At 38.9% G+C, this 25,273-nt stretch overlaps 2 protein-coding genes across 2 annotated transcripts; both read right to left on the bottom strand.

Annotated features, from left to right (window-relative positions):
- Positions 1–2,952: 2,952 nt before the first annotated feature.
- barx2 (BARX homeobox 2) lies at positions 2,953–12,345 on the bottom strand. Its single transcript, XM_062419566.1, has 4 exons — positions 12,159–12,345; positions 6,364–6,679; positions 3,690–3,774; positions 2,953–3,258 (listed from the first exon to the last, which is right to left on the bottom strand). The coding sequence occupies exons 1-4, from the start codon at positions 12,343–12,345 to the stop codon at positions 2,953–2,955; spliced, it is 894 nt and encodes a 297-aa protein (XP_062275550.1).
- Positions 12,346–15,784: 3,439 nt separating this feature from the next.
- On the bottom strand, positions 15,785–21,397 carry rbm7 (RNA binding motif protein 7). Its single transcript, XM_062419101.1, has 5 exons — positions 21,232–21,397; positions 20,798–20,960; positions 18,758–18,833; positions 17,045–17,138; positions 15,785–16,829 (listed from the first exon to the last, which is right to left on the bottom strand). The coding sequence occupies exons 1-5, from the start codon at positions 21,322–21,324 to the stop codon at positions 16,476–16,478; spliced, it is 780 nt and encodes a 259-aa protein (XP_062275085.1). The 5' UTR covers positions 21,325–21,397; the 3' UTR covers positions 15,785–16,475.
- Positions 21,398–25,273: the final 3,876 nt, after the last annotated feature.

The raw sequence follows: 25,273 nt of genomic DNA, 5'->3' as shown, positions 1-25,273 counted from the left end.
CAGGGCCTCTGCTGTTGAATGGGCACACATATGAAGCATACTAAGCATGTTTACACAAGGCGTTAAGGCACAGTGCCCATCACTCACTGCTAACCTGCAGTGTTTGCTTTAGAAATCATCCATGTCCAGTATCAGGCACTAAAAATACACTTTAGGCCATTTCTCGCTGGCTCAGGGTCACAGAGGAGCCCTCGGGTGCACTACAGGCTACGTTGTTTGCTGTACAGATAAAGATGATAAACGTTACAACACAGAGTGCTTAAATGCTTTGTTCTCTTAAATGTGATTTATGATGAACTTTAACTAAAGCTAATACATCTTCAAGAGCTTCCTCTGTAATGGATCTGCCTGAACTTCAACCTGCCAGAGCTACTGTAACTATTTGATTTACATTCACTGAACATGACGTGACAGTATACCTAACAATTATTTGGAGAGTCAAATAAAAAGATATCGTAGGCGACATTAATTTGTTCTTCAACTGTTTTCATTACAGTCACACCAAAACAAACACGCAGAAACAGTTCACTGACACTGTGGCTATTATACCAAGTAGAACATGCGTGCAAACTGCAACTGTGCAGAGCATTTGACACGTGAAGTCTTTTATATATCAAGTTTAATGCAGTGGTATAAGGGTCAATGACGTATAAGGATTTTCAACAACTCAATTTTAGAATAATAAAAACAAGCATATCTAATACAGTAGTTCAAACATTCAGAGTGTTGTGTACCTGAAAATTCATATTACAATTTGAAAGTGATTTTAGTGGGTTTTTCATTAATTGGCACTGGCCTGAAAAAAAAGTCATGTGGTGCGACCATGATTCATCTTGAAATATCTTATATAAATAAAAGATCATCATTTACAAAATTTAAAAAAAAAATGCAAATACTTTGTTTCCAAACACTTTATATTACTGAAAACTTGTAAAAAAAAAAAAAAAAAAAAGAAAAAGATGTGAAGCGTGTTAAGTAAATTAATTTATTTCAAGATGAATCATGGTCGCACCACATGACTTTATTTAAGGCCAGTGCCAATTAATCTTGAAAAACCCACTAAAATCACTTAATTTCACATTTATAATATGGATCTTCAGGTACAAAACATTCTGAATGTTTGAACTACTGCATTAGATATGCTTGTTTTTATTATTCTACAATTGAGTTGTTGCAAATCCTTATACGTCATTGACCCATAAATAAAAGATCATCATTTACAAAAAAATTTTAAAAAATGCAAATACTTTGTTTCCAAACACTTTATATTACTGAAAATTTGTAAAAAAAAAATAAAAAAAAAAGAAAGATGTGAAGCGTGTTAAGTAAATTAATTTATTTCAAGATGAATCATGGTCGCACCACATGACTTTTTTTAAGGCCAGTGCCAATTAATCTTGAAAAACCCACTAAAATCACTTAATTTCACATTTATAATATGAACTTTCAGGTACACAACATTCTGAATGTTTGAACTACTGTATTAGATATGCTTGTTTTTATTATTCTAAAATTGAGTTGTTCTAGATCCTTATACGTCATTTACCCATGAATGAAAAACAGGATTTTATCTGTCAAAACTGAAAACAATCACACCGTAATAATATCAAGTCCACAGAACCAGTTTTAGAATGCTGTTTTATTAAGTGTATTTAAATACATAAACACACACTTGTATATAGTAAAAATGATTTTACACAAACCTAAAAAAAAAAAAAAAAGGCAAACAAGCCTACCAAACAAGCATTATTTACATCAGAAAAATACTGCATTTTCCATATGAAACAATAACAAATTAAAATAAATCTGTATAATTCAAAAAGTGAAACTCTTTAAACTTACAAATCTTTTGCAAGGGAAAGAAAGTTGAGTTTGAAGTGTACGGAGAAGTCAGTGACAGTTATGTTAATGCAAGTCTAACATGCTGATTTGGGAACTCGTGTAAAAGCCTGCAGGCTGAAAATGTCTCTGAGATTTTAAATGTTTCAGCACTTTGGCACAGGCTATGTTTGATTTCCTCTGAGTATCAGCTTGAGAATCTTATTAGCCTCGTGGCAGAAAGCGGAGTCATCTTCACTAACATGAAAAAAGAAGGGAAAAAAACATGGATGACTGTAATGCTATACATACAAACTATTTTAATCCAATTCAAAACAGCAGTTCAAAATACTGTTTTACATATATATCCGAAAGACCATATATTTTATACTTTATACATATTTCTACAGTATGATACAGTGTATGGCTTAGAAGAAATATTGTTTTCAGATTGGAAAAAACAAAAAAAACAAAACAAAAACAAATCTGCCCCTTAAAGCTGTTCAGAAGAACTCAAATCTAAACATATTTTCTGAACTTTATTCTCCAAAAAATGGCACTTGAAATCAAAAATCACTGTAAAAAAATATACTTGCATTTGTATCAACACGTTAAAAGCGTTCCTCTGAGACCAACAAGGCACTGAAGCCATTTACTATATTTTTGGCAGTGAAGTGATTCAGAGTACATAGATATATAGATACACCACAGTAAGGCAAATTTTTGATATTTTGGCACATGCACTATGTGAGGCAGCTTTGGAGGATCAAGAGGTGCGTGATCTCTCGTGGTTGTAACGCACAATCATTTGATGCTGTAATACATATATCACTGTGTTGTGATTAAGGCTCAACTGACCTGCTGAGATTTGACAGATTTACACTCCTTATTCTAGGGACCTAGTCAAATACAGTTTGTTTTTACCAGTGCAATCAGTGTCTTTGCATGTTAGCTCTTTGTATGGTACACAAAAACAATCATGGCTATGTTAGGTAAAGATCGGATGCCGTTAATATGTTTCCAGTCAAATCGCTAAAACAAATGGCTCTAAATATCGCACAGGCTTTTTACAGTTATCCTGAGGCGCTATTTGTTTTCAGGTTGGCATTAGTCTTTGGTTGTTTTTGCTCTCGTTTAGCTGGCTGAGTGAGTCTCTGACTGCACTACGAGCGGCAGCTCTTGCTCAGAAGCCTCCACCGCTCTGGCTGGATTGTGTGTTTCTGAAGCTACGGTCGGGACTGAACTGAGATCTTGAGGTTCCATCTGAGATGCTTCTCCTCCGTGAGTCAGCGCCGCTTCCTGGGCTGCCCTCCTCATCCTTTCTTCCTCCTCCATTTTCATTCTTTGCTCCTCAGCCTCTATTTCTTCTGTGGTGGGAATGGAGTTCTTCTTGGGTCTCCCCTTGGGCTTAGTGGGTGCCTCATGACCTCCTTTGAGCACCTAAAATAACATATGCACAGTCTTAGTGCACTGTTCTGGTAATAAATGGCAGCAGCAGTCAAAGGCAGTGCTTGCTATTATAGTAATTAAGAGAAGACATATTGCTGCACGCTTCCCCCTTTGCACTCATTTATCTTTGGAGTTAACGATTTGACGTCTTTTGTGTTCTCTGAGTTGTTGACCCTTCTACAAACACTCATTGCCGTCATCATCGGTCACACCTCACAAAACACTTTTCTTCTCCGCACCCTCTCACCCTGACATAATGCTACCTACCATTTCCTTCTCCCACTATCAGCATTACATAAAACAATTGTTTAGCACCGGGTTAAACAATACACATTTAAATATGACATAAAAAGATACATTTAAAAAAAAGCTCTGCTGAAGTTTCCAGATTTATGAGTCTTTGCTGTGGTTCCGTCTCTTACCATTTTCTTCCATTTCATGCGCCTGTTTTGGTACCATGTCTTCACCTGTAGCTGTGTGAGACCAAGTGACTGGGCCAGGTCTAACCTGAAATATCAGACACAAACACAAAAACAAAACAGACTACAGTCAGACAGATTTATTGGATTACAGGATGCAAGCCATGCTTTAAACACTTCTACCATTGCAAACACCAGTGTAAGAAAACTCTCTCTTAGCTCCGTCTTTGAACACATCAAAGCTGACTTGCTAGTAGCTCTGGTTTGACTGTACACCTGCAGCACTGTTTGAAACATCTGTACTGAGGTCAGTAATCCAATCACAGCACTTGTAGCTGAATGATTGGGACTGGTTGGAGAAAATTGTGAATGCATCCACCACATGTGGTGATCCATGACTAATAGGGCTATTGGTTGGTGTGTAATGCAATACTTCAGGAAGGGACAGATAAAGTGAACAAGACTTCCATTCGTAAAGGGAAGGAGTGGTTATCAGGTTTTTTTAAATGGGATTTCCTTCTCTCTGCTCTTCTCAAAGTCTTTAACAGTAAGATGAAGGGATTTCAAACCCTGTCGCCCCCCCAAGTGAAGGGAACAAGCGTTTCATTTGATGGTGAAAAGTGGATGCCGAAAGAACAAAATGAAAGAGTGTGAACAAAAATCTAAAAAGCAGAGCAACCACAAATCCCAGAGATCCATGGGAGAGTCCATATAACCTTATACCTTTAAGGGCTGTGTGTGGTTTTTGGTGTATGCGCCCATGCTTCAAAAATGCACCAGACATACAGGCAATCAATCTGTCTGTCAAACTTCACCATCATCGAGTCTAGTCTATGGCAGTGAAACGACTGGAGGCAAGGAAAAGTAATTGCAAAAAAGGAAAATACCCCAATTATTTATGGTCATTAGTTCTCAATGGAGAGAAACCACACACTTACAGCAATAGAGACGGTATCTAAGTTACTCCCTGTAATATTAATAATAATAATAATAATTATTATTATTAATATTATTATTGTTATTATTATTAATAATGATGATGATGATGATAGTGAGATGATGATGATAACAAAAATAATTATTATGGCAGTAATTATGGTAATTGAACGCTACACAAAATCATTATTGCTCCATGATATAAATAATAAAAAGTCTTCCTCAAGGTTAATTAGTTTTTGCTTCCTCCCAACTCAAGTAGTCATAGTCTTCGTTCAAGACCACAGAGGATCCAAGCCAAGAAAAAGGAGAGAGACGCGAAGTTATCTTTGGATCATAACAAATTAAAGTGGGGAGCACGCCACACCTTTAATGTGAGGCTTTAAAAGGGGATTTTCTCTGTTGATATTTGCAGCCGGATATTTAATTAATTTTCAACACAATGTCAGAATCAGATATTTTGACAGAATGTGGTATTTTGGCTCAGCCACCCATACAGGTGGTTGGTTTTGATCACTGATTGCCTCGGGCCTTCAGCTTTAAAATGAGGCATGGCACATTTCCAAAAGCTCCAGGCAAGTCAAGATGCGATATATTTAATAATTGTATCGTGGGAGTTTTCCCCACAGATGGGATGTAAATGTAATGACAAATAAATCAAATTCATTCTAAAACGCTTTAACAGGTTAGATGTGCTTAGCAGATACATTGCAGAGAGGGTACAATGTAAATGCATCAGCATACTGTACATGAAGCATACTATTTGTTTGCAATCTGCAACCCTACTGATTTACTCCCTGTATCTACATGTAAAAAAAAAACCCTGATGAGGAACAGCGGGTGGAGTGTACACATATCCAATCTCTGCTTGATGCAATGGTTCACAAGCAGTTTGAAATTCCAAGTGCGCATGTGAAGTAAAGCATTTTACAACATGTATGGTTCAATACTATTCTGGGTAATAATGGAAAAAAAGAAGCCTGCAGGCCAAATATAAAAAGTGAGGCCTACAGTAAAACTGGAAAATATGGTCTAACTTCATGTCAGGTCCCAAGAATGACCCGCTGAATGGAACTTAAGACACAGATACTAATATGTAGATTACTTCATCTTATTGTAGGAGGCTAAATGTATTTTATATACACCTGCACATGTGTAAAATGATTGGCAGTAAATCAATGTAATACATTTCTGTTTGCTTGTGTTGGCTGCTGTCCCTGTTTTCTTGAATAAGGCAGTGTTTTTGTTAAGGGTTTTTTTTTTTTCTTTCTTGCTGTGTGAGAGCTCAGGGTTAAAAATTACTCTTGTCTGAACTAAAATGCTGAGGTAATGCTCTGGCTTCAACCAATTCACTTTACATGAGCTGTCCCTCACAGGGTAAATCAAATGTTATGATGTTATGTTAACCACTGCTTGATAATTGCATTTGTGGCTTTGTGAATGTGTGTATGTGTGGGTGTGTACTGTACTCTCAAAATGAACTCTATGCCAGGTATGCAGGTTATCTGAATGTCACCAGTGAGTGACACTTTTATGACTGGTAGCACCCTTACATCTTCTTAAAATGTAATTACCATGGTATTAATTACTTTTAACAAAAGTGGTTTGCTTCATTTTATTTAACATACTCATTTAGGTTTTAACCTATAATTCTATGCTAATTTTAGGGAGGTAACTATGTGTGATTTGTGTTTTTGCCCACGTGTGCAACAGACTTGTAACGCACTGCTTCTATACTGACCTATCAGGTGTGGACAAGTACTTCTGCTTCTGAAACTTCTTCTCCAGGCCCATCAGCTGCAGCTCAGTGAAGATGGTGCGGCTGCGGCGTGGCTTCTTCAGGCGGGGGGTGCTCCGCTCTGTGTCCGACTCACTGCTGATGCTGAGGGGTGTCTGACTGGGCGAGGGCTCGGAGCCTCTGGGATGCTGCGGGGACAGCAGGGGCAGGTGTGAGGGGACCCCGCCCGGAGATGATGGCTGGGGGAGGTGGGGGGGTAGGTTGGGAGGCTGCCGCGTGATCACTGAGAGGAGCGGGTAGGCACGTAGTGACGAGGAGCCTGGAAAAGCAAGGACAGTGCGTCAGATGACAGAAACACATAGAAATGCAATAAAAAGCAGCGGACAGAAAGAGCAGATATTCTTCTGAATCACTGTAAGTTTTTAGTGAGCTCTTATGAGCTGTTCAGTTTCCTTGGTTGCACTATTATCGACCGCCTGTAATTGCTTAGACAGGTTCATTTTTAATTGCCTAGTGTTTGCTGTGAAAAGTGTTTTGCTTTTGACCTTCTCCATGTAGAGGGCCGTGATCCCGATGACGCAGGCTGTGTTTTACACCGCTACTCTGAACCCTTCAAATGACTGATTATTTTTCAGAGGTTGTTAAATACTAACTGGCTTCCCAACACAAAAACCACATGCACACACTGAGCCTGACAGCATGATGTACATGCACGCTCTCATTCAGACACACAATGAGCAGTAATAAAATCCAAAAACTAAATCAAACACTATTCAACTAATAAACTTTTTTTTCCCTTTCTCTTGCAATCTCTCACCCTCGTGCACATGTAGGCGGTCATATACATACACACATACTCAGTCTTGCTCTTTATCAGAGCAGACAGGAGCAGCAAGACGCCAGAATCAATAAAAAGTAACACTTGTCTGGAGCCGAGGCGGGAGGGAAGGAGACCAGGAGGTTGGCTGAGAGGATGTGGCGGGTCAACCAAAGTGAATATAATAGCTGCCAGAAAAATCCTTATGGCCTCAAATATAACATTCAATCCCGTAACCAAAATTTACAAGCAAACTGAGCACAAGACAAACTGTAATGCACTGGCTGTAAGGAGAAGCACAGAGGACACAGGGAGGATTATTGGAGTAGAGGAGGAAGAGAGAGGAAAAATAAAATGCTGCCGTGGACTACAGAATATAAGAGGTTGTAGCACACCAACACACACGGATGTGTGTTCCTGGTTGTCTGCGGTGGATCTATTTCCTTAATCTCTTCATCGACCGGGAAAAACACTCAATGCACTGACACACATGCACGCACGAGACACATGTCGCCCAAAAACAACATAGTCTCTTGATAGTTTTCTATTACTTTCAGGAGTTCTAACCGTTTGTTGCTTGTGGTAATTGTAAAAGAAGAAGAGGAAGAACATTCACAGTATGAATACAGATGTTTACACATATAAACGGTCAAATATAACCTTTAAATCAAGTCAAGCATGGGGAGTGTAAATAATGCGTGTAAGCACAGATACAAGTAGGCACACCTGCTCTATACACAGACCCACACACACACACACACACAGATAGAGATACACACATAAACACGCACACCAGACACTGCCTTGGGCTCATCATGACATCATGGTAAAGAGCTGAGGTCATCACTAATCCTCCAACGTTAGATTGCTGCTGCTGCTGCAACAGGTCTAGACAAGAAGACCTCTTTTCTCTGGTTGTACGCTCTCCTTCTTGTTACATTTATATCGCTCTGTCTTTCCCTCTATAAATCAGCTCTTTATTAATGGTAGCTTTTTTTTTATTTTAGTGAATCATCTGATTTATGGTTTGTACTCCTTTACGAGAAGAATTCCACATGTACATTTGTCACGGAATGATACGAACGTGTTGTGAAAGTGTCCCTCGTGTTATTCTGAATGTTTGTTTTCTGGATTGTCAGGAAATCTCTTGTCAACAAAGAGCTTGAAGTTGTCTCCGGACAGTCCCTCAGAGGGAGAGAGAGAGAGAGAGAGAGAGAGAGAGAGAGAGAGAGAGAGAGAGAGAGAGAGAGAGAGAGAGAGAGAGAGAAAGAAAGAGAGAAAGGGAAATGTCAGCCCTTGTGATGACTTTCCACTGACAGCAAAGCTGTCTCTCAGAGCTCAGATCTGACATGTTGTTGACAAGTGCCAGTGTCCTGTCAATAGTCTACAAATAAACCGTTTGAGGAGCTGCAAGAGCGCAACTCAGCCCCTTGCAAAAGCACACTGATACTCTTGATAATCACAGTCGGAATGTGGGGACTGGCACAAGTGCTTATGGTAACCATTGCAGAAGACATACCTGCTAAGAATAGATCAAGAAGAGCCGTTTGTTGAGCATTCTTTTTAATACCAATAATTTGCTCTATTCAACATGTAGTTATGACATATCCTATGAAATTAATCATCATTTTATTTGAAATATTTTAAATGTTGGGATTCACAACCGGATGACAAATGGCATCAACACACCGACTTTTAAAGGATTTACAGTATTAACCTACCAACCTGATCTTTCTCATAATATCTGCAATCTCTTCTCTCTCTTTTTTTCAATGAGATGCTGAGAAGTGATGATTCACAACGTAACTATGACAAGTGTATGCGAACCTTTGCCATGCTTTGTGTAACTGTCTAATGACAACTAGAGAAGCCGCTAAACTAAACAGGTCTTTTGTTCTTTTGGCCTTGCCCTTTGAATGCATATCAAACAGTGGAGGAGGGTGGGAAGGGCAACAGGCCATGCAGCTTCTTCATCTGTCCTAATTCACTGCTGTAGTTGGAATCATTCACCTTCAGGACATGACAGATTGGAGCAATTTAGAAATAGTGAAAGAAAACGTGTGAAGAACATCTTATTTAATTGTTAGAGTATTTTCTCAGGCACACCAACAAACCCCCATCCAACGGAAGATCTACACCTAGCAGAAGGTGTCTTACTAAACATAAGTGTTAACTGTTTAATCTGAGGCTTGATCCACACGGGTCTTCCTGTGACACGTGAATTAGCCTGTAGTATAAACTACTTATGAAGTTTTTTCAAGATAGAAAAATCTGATCTCAGTGGTTGTGCAGAGACGGTGCTTGTCAAACAGCGTCTTTAACTGCAGCTGGAAGACGTGTGTGCATTTTGTCTTTGTGTGTGCATACTTGCCTGTGTGTTGACATGGGTGTAATCAGCCTTTTCAAACCAGCTTAATGCTTAGTGGGAGACTTTATTGTGTGCAGCAGATTAGGGTTTTAAGATGAAATGAAAACTCTCTTGCTCACTTGGATTTTCTTCTGTAAGCCTTCAGCCAGTACTAAACCAGTACCCAGAGGCCCCCGGGCTTGCACACACTCCTACATTTTTTTTGTTTTGTTTTTATTTTTCATCATGCTGTCAGGTGAGATTACCCCACAGTTGATCTTAATCTCTCTCACCTCTTGCAGAAAGAACCACTAAAAGCCCTGCCCTGGGTCCTGCTGAGAGATGGGACTCCAAATGAAATATTGTAACCTGCCATTACGTCGCTGGCTGTTCAACACCAGGTCAGGACTTATTGTCTCTGATCCCGCTGTAACTGACAGGGAATTAACTCCGGGAGTATGAGACGATTTAACAGTGCAAAATGGACGTCTGTATTTCATTACAGAGGGAGTAAAAATAGACTAGGGGAGACTGGGAGAGAACAAGATGCAGAGAAAATCTTTGGTATGTTTGAGTGACATATCCATAATAAATAATACAGAACCAACAAGTAATTTGTTATCAACTCCTACATGCAACATTATTGGCATCACTGTCTTTCAGCACCCTCCACTGGTAGCAGGAGGTTATAGCAGCCCCCTTGTTTGCAGAATGAAGAACTGTCGCTGTTAAGGGGACCCTGCAGGGGCCAGCTTCTCTTTGGCCCACCACCTGAAAGCCTGCCAGCTTCTATATCAAGCACCAAAAGCCATTGATGTTGGGGAATATACTGTGTCTCACACCCCCGCGGCTACAAATAAGTGGTGGGCACAGTGTTCTAATATGCAGGGCGGGTTACTCTATCCATCCGAACAGAGGGGTGCCAAAGCCCAGCCATAGTGCCCTCTAGCCCTCTCCAATCCATATCAGAGGGATGAGGGAATCGCTTCCCCCTATTTTTATCCACCCGCCGCTGTCATCATCAAATTGCAGTGGCTATTATTTCAGACTTTAGAGCAATTATCCTAATGGTTACTAGAGTGTGCAGTAGCCTTCGAGTTGTTTGGATTCATCTGGAATTGCAATTAAGAATCAGTCAAGAGGCTTTGTTTTGACAAGTCAAACATGTGCTGTGTTAACTGAGCTTTGTGGTACTATCTTTTAATTGTTACCCAGTACAAGACAGGGGTAAAGGGCTGCTTTCACAACTGACAGTGAGATCTATCTATCTATCTATCTATCTATCTATCTATCTATCTATCTATCTATCTATCTATCTATCTATCTATCTATCTATCTATCTATCTATCTATCTATCTATCTATCTATCTATCTATCTATCTATCTATCACACAGAGGTGAAGATCATTCTAACACAGTGAAGACTCTCACTGAAAGTTGGGAAAAAAGTGGTCAACGCTCAAATGAATCAGCTTCAAAACTTCTTAATTGAATCCAGTTTTTAAGGGTTGTGTTCCACGTGCATTGATCAAGCTACATCCCTGTGCTCCTTTTTTTTGTCAGTGTTTTTTTTAGAGAGTGGCACAACTGTCCACACTACCACGTCTCCTGCTCGCCGCTTTAATTTGTTTACATAGGCTACATTTATTTCTATGTCATATTAGCGCATTAACAAGACATAATCCTTCCATCCGCAAGTGTCCAGCAGAAGCAGAACGGATAAGGAAGGCCTTTGATGTTAATCAAAGCAAATTAGATCAAATAGACTAAAGATTACAGTTTCGCAACCATCGGGTTTAGAGTGAGATTTGACTTTATCTTTCTTATCTGTCCTGCTGCATCTTCATTGACTTTTATGTGTAATTACGCCGACTTATCAGTTCAGTCGTTTATCATATTGCGTATAACGCAAGCCCTCAGGCGCGAGACCTACTGACGTTCACTAACTTCACTTCATGTCTCTTATTTTCGATTCATTCTCAGTGATTTATAACGCACAGTGCGGGTTGAAGAAGGCAACCTGGAGGAACTTAAGGAGGAAGCGAACTGATAGTAATCAACTTTAAATTACCCTTGAAAAAAATGTCTGACGACTGACACAATTACACTGATAAGTCAGTGTAATTGTGTCAAATTTAAGCGACAAATCAAGCAAGTGGTGCATTGTAAACGTCGAAAAATCAATATTTCCCATATGCACAGTTTTACGCACAGGTGATGTAGATCAGAAATAATTAATTTTATTTGTTTTAACTTTGCAGATTTTAACATAACATCAGGATAACTAGCCACACACTCCAGTGCAGACGTGCAATGCATTTCGCCCATCTTCTATATAAAGTTCTTGCACTGTAAAATACACATTTAATGATTTACGCACCATTCAAATGTGTTGTCTTTTTCAAAATCAAATAAAAAAACACATCAATAATAACATTGAGCTCATGTGTGAAAATGTCAACAATTCCCTTATGTAAAAAAATACTATTATTAATACTACTATCATTATTGTAATTTTCCCACAAATCTGCAACTGCTAAAATTCGACTCTAGTTGTTTTTTGGGTTTTGTTTTTTAACTTGTTTGTCCTGAATCAGTAAAAAATAAATAAATAAATAAACAGATAATTCTTACCAGAACAAGAATGGAGAGGCTTTGGTCGAACAATGAGAGATGGGCACACGGAGTAGAGAGAAAGCTTCTCAAAATAATCACAAGTCTCCTTGGAGAGAATCTCGTCAATCATGAAAGTCTTGTAGCGCCGCCTGGCAGCCTTCAGCTGCCCGGGGGAGGAGAGCCTCAGCTCGGCTTGGCAGTGCATGATCTCTCCCTGTGCGCTGTGCGCTGTCTTCTCTGCACAACGTGTTTGTTCAGTTAATATCTAAACTCATGCAGGTTCAGCAGTGTGAAAAGGCGACTACTGGAGTTCATGCGCTTGAATAACTCATTGTTTTGTCTTTAAAAAATGCAGTTTAGCGTCCCTGAAGTGTCGTGCTGGTGAAGAGCAGTAGCTTTCAACTTGAGCTGCGCAAAGCGCGACCGTGGTAATGAACTGAGTAGGATGTGTGCTCACACCCACTGCTATATAAACCATCCCTGAACACATCTTTACTGCTCTCTCTCTCTCTCCCTCCCTCTCTCTCTCTCTTTCTTACAGATATACACATGAAGCCTACTATACCACACATGCCCTCCCCGACCCCCACCACCACCACCCCCACTACCAAAAAAAAAAAAAAAAAAAAGGTCCTTTCTGTGATTTAGCTCACTGATTCACTGTACAACTAAGGTCATGTGTACATAATGAAACATAATCAATATTGTAACCTGCTACACATACACTCTGTTTTAAATCTATGGTGACCTATTAGAGTTTTCCGAAGGTTCACATCTGAACCACACAAGACCTTTATTCATCTGTGGTTCACCAAGATCTTACAACAACTATATTTAAATGACCTGTCTCACTTTATTTATCAATGCTAACTATTGGTCGAACTTCTGTTAAAATGTCAAGGTTTTCGTTAGATATACAAAAAAACAATGAATTCGATTTGATTGAATTAAATTTCACTTCAATTAAGTTTGGACTCAAACTAAAAACCTTGAAGTACCACGTACCAAGTCAGCTTGAACGAATAAATGAGGGGACATGGGGGGTGAATATCTATTTATTTCTTGTACATTTTTATCCTTAAAGCAGTAACTTATGTTGAGAAGCAGCCATCAGTTCTGAGTGAGATTTTAAGACTGGTAAAACTCTAATATTAAACTCACTAATATTATTATTGTTGAGGTCGTTGTTGATTATTATTTATCAATATCGTAATAAGAATAAGAATAAGAATAATAAGAATAAGAATAAGAATACTGCATTTAGCCCATTTAATTGTCGCTACATGATTTTTTTTTTCTTGCTGGAATATTATCATTTTTATACTCAACAGTCTAAATCATGAGCTACTTATAAATCATGAGCCATATCGACAGACCTGCGGTTAATTGATGTCCTGTGTGTCTTTCCAACAAACTGACCCATTTCCAATGTATTAGTAATAAAAAAAAAATGCACGCGCTTGAATGACGTGGCTGCTCTTATCTGTATCTAATGAAATGAGCGTGACAAGTTCAAATAAAACGAGCCACTGAATCTTTTCTTCCAAGTTCAGAGTTGGCACACATTGACTTTAATCCCAGAATGATATCAGTTGTAAGTATATAATTTGTCAGATCAAATAGTTCATGAGAAAAGTATATTATCAGCGCTGGCTGTACGTGCTGATACGTCTGACATTAATGTGAGGGAATACCTCACATTCCGACACGTTCCATTTGACAGGCTGAATCTTTCCACATGATTTTCCATTGTTTTATTATTCTACAAATGATCGCTGATAGCATAAAAATGACGTTTTCCCCTTTTTTATTTGACTTTCTGTTATTGCAGATTCGAGCAGTTTGAAATATTGAGAAAAAGAGGAGGGGAAATAAAATACTTTGATATCTTACATCTTTAAGTTTAAACGTAGCAATGTCGGGTGTCCTAAAAGGAAGGAACGATTATCATCTGAAGAATTGGAAAATAAATTTAACTCGCTGACGGATTATTTCGAAAGCCGCCGTGTTCAAAGGATCACTGAGGGGGGAAATATGGGAGCTCTGTATGGGAAAGCTCGGCTGCTTTTCAGAGGTTTGATGGCTTATCAAAGAGGGGAGATGAGAACAACTGCTGCAGTCTGCGGAGCACATTGGACTCTTTTCTAGTGGCGGGTGGGGAGGAAAGCCTCTGCTACAGCAGGCCTGTATTATAGCACACTGATACAATATATTCGTTATGAAATTCAAACCAAAAAGTTCAAATAGAAACATCGAAACGAATTTTTTTCTAAATTATAGTGAGATAATTTGCTCTGTAAATTAACTGTTATTTTGAATCAGGTGTCGATTTCTGATTGTTTTACTTTACCCATTAAATATAGAATCATTCTCTGGTTCCTTTACTTTCAGCAAACTTGATAACTTTCCATTTATTCTATCAGCTAATTAAGATCCCATGAAAAATACCACCTTAAGCAACTTTAGGCCTATTTCTTTGGCTGCCGTATCACCAATGAACCCAACAACCTGAGGTGGTGTCAAACTCCGAGAATCACGGCTGCAGGCATCTTGTCACTTGTGTTTTGTGTCGCGGGGGCTGCTACAACGGAGGGAGGGTCCCCGGGTGTTTGGAAGGGGATCATTTCAAGAGACACGCTTCTATATAAGTCCACACAGCAGCGGCTACTGAGCGGGCTCTCTAATCCGCCCGCTCCAGGGCTGGAGACGCCAGCCAGATCAACCAATTAAAGGAGTTATGCCACGGCCAGAAGTGTAATAAGGGCCTTCTTAGTACTGACACCGAACAGAGGATACTCTCTATTAGAGCGATTTGGGAGCATCGGGATGCAATCTGACACGAGGCAGATTACAGGCAAGACACAGAGCTTAGTGGAGAGGGTGCAAATGCACCTCCACTTTTGGACAGCGGGAGATTTATTAAAGGATGTAGTTGTCGATACAGCGCGAAAGGTCCCGCTGTTAGTGGTATAAGCACTTTCGGAAGGATAGATTATGACCTCAACGCGGACATTAAGGGATTTGATCATCACTTTGTTGTATGCAAAACCTAACAGAGACAGTAAGGTATCAATGCTGAGAGGCTGATGGCAACATGAGATATTAAGGATCAAAGTGCTACTAATTCAGGGACAATACTTCTTCCACATGAATGGAATAATGGAATAAAATATGTGTCATTTTCAAGGTGGTTGGTTAAAGTGAATACAACAGAACAATATTTCACCATTTCTCAATTTTTTTGGGAACAAAGAAACAAACCGACACATAATTGCATCTTGTAAAGTGAACAGAGTGGGTGACAAATCCATGTCAAGACTTGAAAGCATCCTGAATAGAAAGGTCAAATGTAGGAGCTGATCATGTGGCTCAGTTATATTTAACATCTTAATTGATTCAATGAAAGGATGCTCGTGGCGCCACCTGTAGATTACTTCATAACCCGCTGCACAAGCATATTAGTTACACATGGGCCATTTATAGGTGCAGATAAGGCCATGTGTGCATGCATTACAGCATGTAGCATCAACATACAATAGCTCACTTACTTAACCCGGTGGCATAAAGAGCTGCAAATAGCATTCATGATGTACAGCCAAGGCTCAGGCATTCGTGTTGTGACCAGATGAAAGACAATGCAACAATCAAAATCAAAAGACTTTTTATAATCATGAAAATGTTCATTTTTAAAACATTACCAGTTTGTCTTACAAATTAAGAATTTAAAAAATAAAATAAAATAAAGTCCACTTTTAGTAAGAACAAGGTCAGCTGATCTAAGAATAAGAAAAGGATGGTGCCATATTGCAGAAAAAGTGGTGCTGGTGAAATTGTTTGCTGAACATTTTTTGTTTTGGGTTTTTTTTTTTTGCAAAATACCTCAAGAGTTTAAAATTCTGGCAGCACCATTTAAAGATCATTTGCATAACATAAAAACCTGGCCAATATCCTTAAACTTTTCTTTCTCTCTTTTTTTAAATACATGTTGTTTTTTTTGTCCTCAAAAGTTACAAGTTACATTTGATGGTTATCTTTGCTCTTCTGACAGTACATTTACCCCCCCACCAAAATATTTATAATAGTTGTGAGAAAAAGCTCACATGAGAGTAGTGTACAAATTTAAAAACGCCTTAAAAAGTAAACAAAGATGGCTCTAAGGCATAAATTATTCAATCATCACACTGGTAGGATCATGTACAAACAACCTGAGTACACATGTGAACTTTGTTGACATAACTCATGATCTTCATTTGTAATCTGTCCATAAATTTGTAAAAAAAACAACTAAAAAAACCCCCAAAAAACACAAGTCTTTACAGAAATCCTTTACGTGCCTCAGTACCGTCTCCATCGTCTATCTTGGTAGCCACGGTTACTGCTACCACCCCTGTCGTCGTAATGTCTGTTGCCGCCTCTGCTGTCATGGTGACGGTTGCTGCTTCTGTCGTTCTGGTAGTTGTTCCGGCTTTGGCCGTGTTGCTGATGGTGGCCGGAACTGGGCTCGTCGGCGTAGCGCTGACTTCTGCCGCTGCTGCTCATCTGGGACGGCTGATGCCGATAGGGGGTGTTGTCGTGTTGCCTTGAGCCACCTCCGCCAGAATTTCCCCCTGTGGACAGCTGCCTCTGCTTGGAGAAGTCAGTCAACTGCTCAAGCTGCTGCATGTGGAGCTGCAACATCATGTTGTTCATCTACAGGTGAAAGAAAAAAGACAGGAAATTATGTAGGGCTCGTGTTTCTATTCCTGTCAAAACATAAAGTCTACACATGTATTTATTACTGGAGGAGCAGAGGCACATTTTTAACTGTTATCATGTAAGTGCAGGTTTTAATACACCAATAATAGCAGCTATAAATTGTGTCGTAACTGAGCAGGGTGTGTCATTACAGGAGGATAAAAAGTTACCATGACATGCTTCTGCAGATTATCAGGAGATGAAACGGATCTCTGCATTTGGGGAGGAGGAGTATAAGGTGGAGAACTGAACTGGATCGGGGTCCTGCAAGAACAAAACAGACCACCGTTAAATATTTTTTCCATCACAAAAAAAAAAAACCAAAAACATTTTATTAGGATACTGACTGTTATCAATATTCAACCCTTATTATGACGATTATTAAATTTACTTTTAATCCACATGACCTTTTATCTACAGGGTGTTTTGTGGATTAAGTAAAGTCAGCCAGACAAGGAAACTAAATACAATGACAGCTTCAATCTGATTTTACCTCTTTTACAATTCTTCCCTGCAGCCACAGCAGCCAGATATTATATTACCAGACTTACATCAACTGAGAAAATACTCAAGATAATTGTCATGTTCAATATGTTCTGCTGTTGTTGAAAAGCCAAGTCAGTTATAAGTATGCACTGCCAAGATCTGCAAAGGAATACTTGATGAACTAACCCATCAACACTCAGAGGCTAAATCTGACAGATACAATTCAAAGTAACCCATTCACCTGCAACTAATGCTGCAATCAATGGACTGTTCAGAACTCAACTTTGAGGTTTGTTTTCTGAGGCATAAAGTGTGAACCTTCACTCACTCACACACACAAACAGTGCACCTTCGGCTCAGATCATGCAGCCTTTTGCAAGCGTGTCTGTTGTCCATCTTTCACAGCTATTCATTGACACTGTATGCTTCCACGCTACTTATACATACGAGTTAACAACCAAAATGAAATGCATGTTAAGTTTCAGCTTTACTTTAGTTTCTCTGTCTCACTTACATAACCAGCGTTCCCTTTCTTAACACGGATCACTTTTATCAATTACAAAACAAAGTCCCATTTGTTTTACCACATGTAGACAATGATGCAGAAAGTAAAAAAGATATTTTAAACTTTGCAAGTCTCATTTGATTTTTTGTCAAAAATGTGTTTAAAGTTTAATTGGAACAAATTAACTTAAATGAAGCAACAAGCAATACCTGACAAACACACATTTCATTGGTCTGATACTGTCTAATTTAACTTGAGTCCAGATACCTTCAGGGTTTTTCAGAAAATGCTGTGAACAGTTAGAGCCTGCAAGACATCTGGCATGAAAAAATGGAAAGGATTGCACATTAACTTTTCTATATGTTTAACTTCAGACCAGTCCAATCCCATTTCATGCCACATCATGTGCCAGAACTCCAATTTTAGTGCACAGAGCTTTGCCAAGAGCATAAAATACTTGCATGTCTGAGTAATTTTTGGTAAGGAGGAAGCATCTTTAGTAAAAATCACCACACACAGGAAGTCTGGTACCAATTATGAACACACAGTAATGCTATGAAATGTACGTCATCAACAGCCGGCAAAACTAGGTTGGTATTTAGTGTTATTAATTATCTTTCTGGTTTATGTCGAAACAGGTAAAAGAAGTGACCATTTTTCCATGATTAATATGACTTTAACTATATATCAGTCTTAGGCTGCTACAGCTGTTTGTCTTTTCCATGTAAGGCATCTTGCCACAATCACTGTGTAGCAGTGGAAGGAAACAAACATCTATCAATGCTCTATCAAAAGCAGCAGAAATAAAGCCAGCGGCTGCTGTAATGCTACTGATGGTACCCAGATTTTGTTTCTGGCGCTGCTGGACAAACTATTCATGAGACATTCTTACCTCTGGCCATGGGGATTAGGGGTATTTGCAGGACTTGAATTCTGCGAGTTCCCTGGACTGCTGCTATGGCTGCTACCTGTGATGGGACAAAGGGAGCAATAAAACAGTTTATTAGAAATGGGGAAAACAATTTAAGTACATACTGTGCGAGTATGGCAATCACGTATTTTTATTACGTGTCCCATTGTGTGATACATATTTAAATAAATATACAACATAATAACAGAGATATGCTCAAAATTGGCAGACTTTGGAAGTAAATAGTAGCTGTAAGTAGTGCAAGTAAAGTCTGGAGAACAAGTTATAATGATAATAATGATAAGACTAATAATAATAATAATAACAATAACTGTATTTGTATAGAATTTTTGAAAAAACACGATCAAATGAAACAATAACAATAAGTTAAAAAAGTATTTTTGATCACAGTACAACATTAACAATACAAGTAAAGTTACCCCAAATTAAAAACCTGCTTATTATAAACACATTAACAAGCGACTGTGTTAACTGGTGTGGTTATCTTAAATTGAATTGTTCAACACAGTATGTTTTAATCTGGTCCTTAATTAGATTCATTTCAGACAGTTTCACTCATTTTTCTGAGATTAATCTTTTTTAACGTTAGCTTGGCCAGAATAGAGGAAACACTGAATGTCATTTCAGTATATCACACTGATAGGTCACAAGTTAAACAGACAGGCAGGCTGGGTGAATACTGCCCATGTAACAACATAGTTTACACAATATTATGGATGAAACAGTTATGGCTTTCACATGAAACCATGGTGTCATAAAAATATAAATACGGAGCAAGGCAGTGACAGCGCTCAACAGATTTTTCATTCTCTTATTCACTAATTCAAAGCCAACTCATGCTTCCCACATTCTGCATCCAGACACAGCTGTGATCTTGCGGATGCACACGCAATTCCATTCATACTTTTTTCAGACGTCCAAAGACACGTTCCACATATACCCGCTAGTAAACAGGTTTGCAGTGTGATAACTTTCCAAAGTCATAAAATCCAGTATGTGATTATTACAAACCGCTGTGCCATGTTTTTCTGATCAACCCTTTAACCGCAATAATCTGTTACTCCAACCAGACATGTTGGATTGTATTTCATTTTCTCTCCAGCACTTTAAACACACCCACACCAACACAGCCTCTTGTATTGTTTACACAGGGCTGTTTTCAGTGTGAATGCAGCTGAGGAGTTCCTACATGTTGCTGAATAACGAGGACAAAAAAAAGGAAAGAAAAGAAACAGCCCTAATGTGAACAGTATTACAGTGTGAGTGCATACATAAATACAGTAAATAAGACAAGCAGTTACCTCTCATGGTCACATGGTGCCATCTTTAATGTTAATGCACATTTTGATATAGTTGTCATATAGGACATATCATTGTAATGTTTATGCAAGCAAACACTACATAGAGCTGTTTATTTGTGTTTTCCAATATAAAGCTGTGTGAAAATTATTTCTGTGTATCACTACATGCACATTTTAACAATACCTAAATAATATTAATAACTGATGATCATTTAGGTCACTACAATCGTGATAATAAGTTCACAATTGGCCAGATTTTGGCCAATTTCTGACTGAGGACAATTGTATGAAATTCCAAGATAGACTATAGCTGAACTGCACTTGTATATGCAACGTTTTGTTTCCCAAATTATAACAAATTATAAGAAGTTAAAGTTTCTTGTCGAGCACAATTTAATGTGCGGAAACATTTAGATAATAAACACAGAGGAATACATATTGATTAAAGTGAAATTGATAACGATTTTTGGGACACCTTAGTGTTCAACAGCTGCCGTCACCAGTTAACACGGTCACAAATTAAACCGAAACACCTGCTGCCACACAACAAGCGAAAGTGCATGTATACGTTTAGACTGCTACTTTGTTTCAGTGCACTATCATGATTAAGATTTTAAAACACGTTGCATATAATAACGTAACGTTATATGCGCAAATGTCAAAACTGTACACCGGGTTGAGAATAACAAAGTGAACTTACCTGATCTGAACTGCACATGGAGAGTTCTGCCGAATAGCGACATCCCGTTCAGTAGGTGCATAGCGTATGGGGCGGACACTTCATGCTTGTACACAGCAAAACCAAATGTTTTCTGTTTCCCATCAGTGTCTTTTGGGATTTTAGTTTTGATGAGAGGTCCTGCCTGCAAAAACAATCTGATTAATATTGTGCGCTGGCAGTGAGCCTAGCTAGCCACAGCTAGCCAGCTAACCCAAATGAATCATATCTTAAAAATGTCCACAGCGTATGTATAATAAATACTTGCATGCCATTATGTCAAGGGGCTTACTACAAGAGCCTTTCACATAACATATTACTTTTGGGGGATTTCAACTCAACGCTTTCGATGTGTTAAGCATTAAATCGTGTGTGATGCTAACTATGTGTAGCGGTAGCGTTAGTGACAACATCACCTGTATAAACAGCTCAAACAAAAGCTCCTCCGTCACTCTTGAATCTAAATTCCTTATAAAGAGCGTCCGGTCCGTTTCATCCTCTATTCCCATCTTATTTAAGCAAGTACTTGCTTTCTCCAAGCGAGGTAAATGGTTACCGTAAAAAAAAAAGCGCCCAGTTAAATATAAACGGAAGGCCCTGTTATGCCGTAAAGTGAATTGCCGTTACAGTTGGCGAGATTTTTCTTCTAGGATGGCGAAGACATGACCCGCCCTACTCGGCCTCTGATTGGTTTATCCTGATATTCTTACCCCAACTCTAACCAATCTTACTGCTCATGCCTAAACCTAACCAACCCAACCAACGAAGGCACCGAATACTAGCCAATCAGAGGCAGAGTAGGGCGGGCTATGACTTCACCGTCCTAGGAAAAAAAAGCATAATAATTGAGCTTCATTTGTAATGATCAGAAGACACTTTACGACACAAAAAATACGTAACTGGAAAATTGTCCCTCAGCTGAATTGTACCTTTTGTTATAGCCGCCCACAATACAGCAATGGTCACACTCACACTGCTTAAATAAGGAGAAATATGAAAAATGTTTTTTACTTATTTATATTTTTATAAACTGTTTTCTTGTATGGTGACTAAGAATAAGTTTTTGTTTTCTTCCCTTGAGCTACAACAGCAGTCTACAACTGAAAAAACCATAGATGAAAACTAGACAGATCACACAAAGCTGCTTAAAACTACAATGAAGATTTGATTTTTAATGGTAACTAGTTTTATAATCAGAGTAGGGCTGCAATTTTCACCACTTTATTTGATCAGGTAATTGAAATGCCTGTTACAATTTCTCTGAGAACCAAGCTGATGTAATCAAACATGTTTTTAACTGTTGGCTCTGACAAGTCAAAAATAAATAAATAAAATAGATAAATCACTCAAACAAGTAATTGATTCTATGCTCTCTCTCTCTCTCTCTCTCTCTCTCTCTCTCTCTCTCTCTCTCTCTCTCTCTCTCTCTCTTCTCTCCCTCTCTCCCTCTCTCTCTCTCTCTCTCTAATTTTACCAATAACATTAACAATGATTCTCTCAATCAAGAGTCCTGCTTTGACCTCTGCATAGCAGGATGCAATGTTCTGCCTTATACCCCCTGCTAATATAAAGTCATTCTTCTCTTCTGTTCTCTGTCATTTTCAGTTCCTCTGATTTGCCTGGCTGTTGCACACCGATAAGGTTTTCTTCTTTTCTTACCCTGTAGCTCACTGTGATTGGGTCACTGGCTCAATCGCCTGAAACCAAGCACTTCTGGGGTTGGCAACATCATAGAGTGTGGAGGTCGAGTGAGCGGCGTGAGAGGCTTAACTTTCACCCTAATCAGATGGGCCACGGTATCTGCCCCCCATATTAATTAGATCAATTTAAACTGTAATGATTTTTCTCCTTCATGCCTGGGGAACATCTTCACAGATTATACCTTGGTAAAGCTCCAGTTAGAAAAAAAAATCATATGCATATCAGCGCCAATTTGAAGACTATCCCTTTCTGGCTTAATTTATGGAGGATCCAAGTGGGCCACATGCTATAGCCATCATAGAAGAATCTACACTTTGCAATCTCTATGACATATTTATTCCACACAGGGTGCCATTTCCAACTTCCATCCTCCTATTGGTCCAGTGGCAATAAACACTGCAATTTAACACCAAAATCTTGGCTGTCATTATGTCTGGTGGGAACTGCGCTGTTGTGCATAGTTGTTAACATTTGACGTATTGGCGCTCTCCCACAAAATGCATATGATTTAGAATGCTGCAAGGTTGCAATGGAAGCTGTAAAAAAGCCTTAACCATAAAACTACACCTGTGCAGTATACTATTTGATGACTAAAGCCCTTGAATCTATTTTGGGTCTCTACATCGCCATTAGCCCATACCTCTCCCTGATGTATTTCCTCATCCCTTTTTATAACCATTGGATGGAATTCAGAAGAGCACTATGAAAGTGCTGTTCCACAGGACAAAGTATACAGTGTGGAAATGAGGGAGAGAGGTAAGTGAACTGGAAGACAAAACTGGCCGACCTGCTGAATCTGTAGAACAAACATCACTGCCAACATAAAACTGACTGAATATAATGCCAAGGTTTTTTTTTGTTTTACCAATAAATAAAGAACATGTGCTTTTGATTTCTATACCAAACTAGTTCTGACTCAATTAATTCAAATTGTTAGCAATAACCACTTCAGTTATTATACTACCAATATACAGAGCTACACTGAAGAGTCTGAAAAATAGCAGTAGATGGCAGCATTGATCCAATGATACTGGTTACGCCAGAGTAGAAGTGGGGACTTCATCTCTGTGGGGATGTGAGACAGTTGTTACTCACTGTGGACCATGGTCATTTTGTCTATAGATCTCTTTTTCTAATAGAGTGCTTTTTTTCTATTTAGGCAGAAAATGTCTGAGTGACAGCAAGTGCACAGAACCTATTTGAATTTTACAATTGCAGCATACACTCATGACCAGTATGATGTCCTTATGATGTCCAGACATTTGGACATCATAAGGCCTTTGTTCTTTATAAGACCAGCCAATATCTTGTTTTACAGGGAGTCAAATTACATGTACATGTGTACGGATTGCTAAAACATCCCCCCGAGACATCCCAGGTTAATTTCAATTGATAATCAGTTCACATCATATGTCATTAAAATATTTTTGCTGCCTTGAATATTCATTATTTCACATAACACATGTGCACTCAGCTGTTCGAGTTTACTGAACTGAAGAAACTCACAGAATTGCCTGCCTTTGTCTTCATGATCCGAGGCATTGACAAGCGGAGCGCTGTTATGGCTTTTAATCTGTCTCTATACAAGTAGTGCTCATGCAGAAAAACATTGTGCTAATTTATGGCAATAACACAACACTTTCACAGCTAAATCCAGTATGAAACAGTGGAATGCACTTAAGCTTGAAAAGACATCAAATCATTAACATGAGTGCATCCATTTCTGTTTTTATGACTTAGTTCACGGATGCCTGCACATGAAATTTGGCTGCATTGTTTTAATTAATAGAGGAAGGGGGAAAAAAATGACAAAATGGGAGCAATGCTCAAGGGGCAAGATGGTAGCCAGTGACCATTCAGCGAGTGGAGAAGTGACATGGCAGGACCCCAGAAATAGGCCCACACCAGCCACCTCTGCTCTGGTCAGATCTGGGTGAAATCTTATAGCGTTTTTAGTGTCTTCACACAAGGTCACAGTAATGAGGCTATCCATACACACACAATGTCTTGTCAATTATGACCTCTGGGCAGGAGGGTCTGGTGGGACAGTGAAGTGATTGACTGGTGGCTAGACACATCTGTCTTCACCAGCACCCTTGCTTTAGACTCCAACCTGTACAAGACAGACCCTTCCGCTGCCATTCCCTCCTGTTCATTAATATTCATAATTCATGTGGAATGAAGTGATTCGGGATCATTAAACGCACATGAATATTTGTCGGATGAAACTTTAATTAAGCCATCTTTCTTTGAAGGCGTGATGTCACAGAGCGGCTTCCCGTTCAATGTATCCAGTGCACGGCTTAATGGCCTGTACCTTTATAAGTGCTACTCAGTTATCCAGCAACAACCCCCACTATCCCCTCTTATTTTACACCTCCTGCGCTGCTATTGGATAAACACAATTGATAGGGATGGTGTCTGAGTGGCTCCTAGGTTCCAGTGCAATATGTGGATCAATCATACTTAATTCAGAAGAACAGGAGAACCACTTTTGTGAGCAATGCCATTTATTATTCAGGACTGCGGACTATACATACAGGCTCGCTTTTAGGTTATTGGGTAAGTGGCCTATGCATACTGCATGCTCCAACAATAGTAGTGTAGTGTATTTTTATGTATGCTGAATTCATTTACAACATGCATATGATCTGTTATGTTTGCATAATCCTGATATTCTTAGTATATTGCAGTAGAGCTACACTCATCTTTTCCGCAGTAGAATGGTAATCGTTTCCAATCAATCAATTTCTACAG

This window comes from Scomber scombrus, chromosome 5, assembly GCF_963691925.1.
Source record: "Scomber scombrus chromosome 5, fScoSco1.1, whole genome shotgun sequence".
Taxonomy (NCBI): domain Eukaryota; kingdom Metazoa; phylum Chordata; class Actinopteri; order Scombriformes; family Scombridae; genus Scomber; species Scomber scombrus.
Note: the sequence above shows the minus strand (reverse complement) of the source record. Positions and strands in the feature narration are given on the sequence as shown.

Coding starts and splice junctions, on each gene's coding strand:
- rbm7 (XM_062419101.1), bottom strand. CDS start 21,324: ATGGGAATAGAGGATGAAACGGACCGGACGCTCTTTATAAGGAATTTA. Junction 20,961..21,231: donor TGTTTGAGCTGTTTATACAG/GTGATGTTGTCA, acceptor TTGTTTTTGCAG/GCAGGACCTCTCATCAAAAC. Junction 17,139..18,757: donor CCTAATCCCCATGGCCAGAG/GTAAGAATGTCT, acceptor TTGTTCTTGCAG/GACCCCGATCCAGTTCAGTT.
- barx2 (XM_062419566.1), bottom strand. CDS start 12,345: ATGCACTGCCAAGCCGAGCTGAGGCTCTCCTCCCCCGGGCAGCTGAAG. Junction 3,775..6,363: donor TACTTGTCCACACCTGATAG/GTCAGTATAGAA, acceptor CTGATATTTCAG/GTTAGACCTGGCCCAGTCAC. Junction 3,259..3,689: donor GCATGAAATGGAAGAAAATG/GTAAGAGACGGA, acceptor ATGTTATTTTAG/GTGCTCAAAGGAGGTCATGA.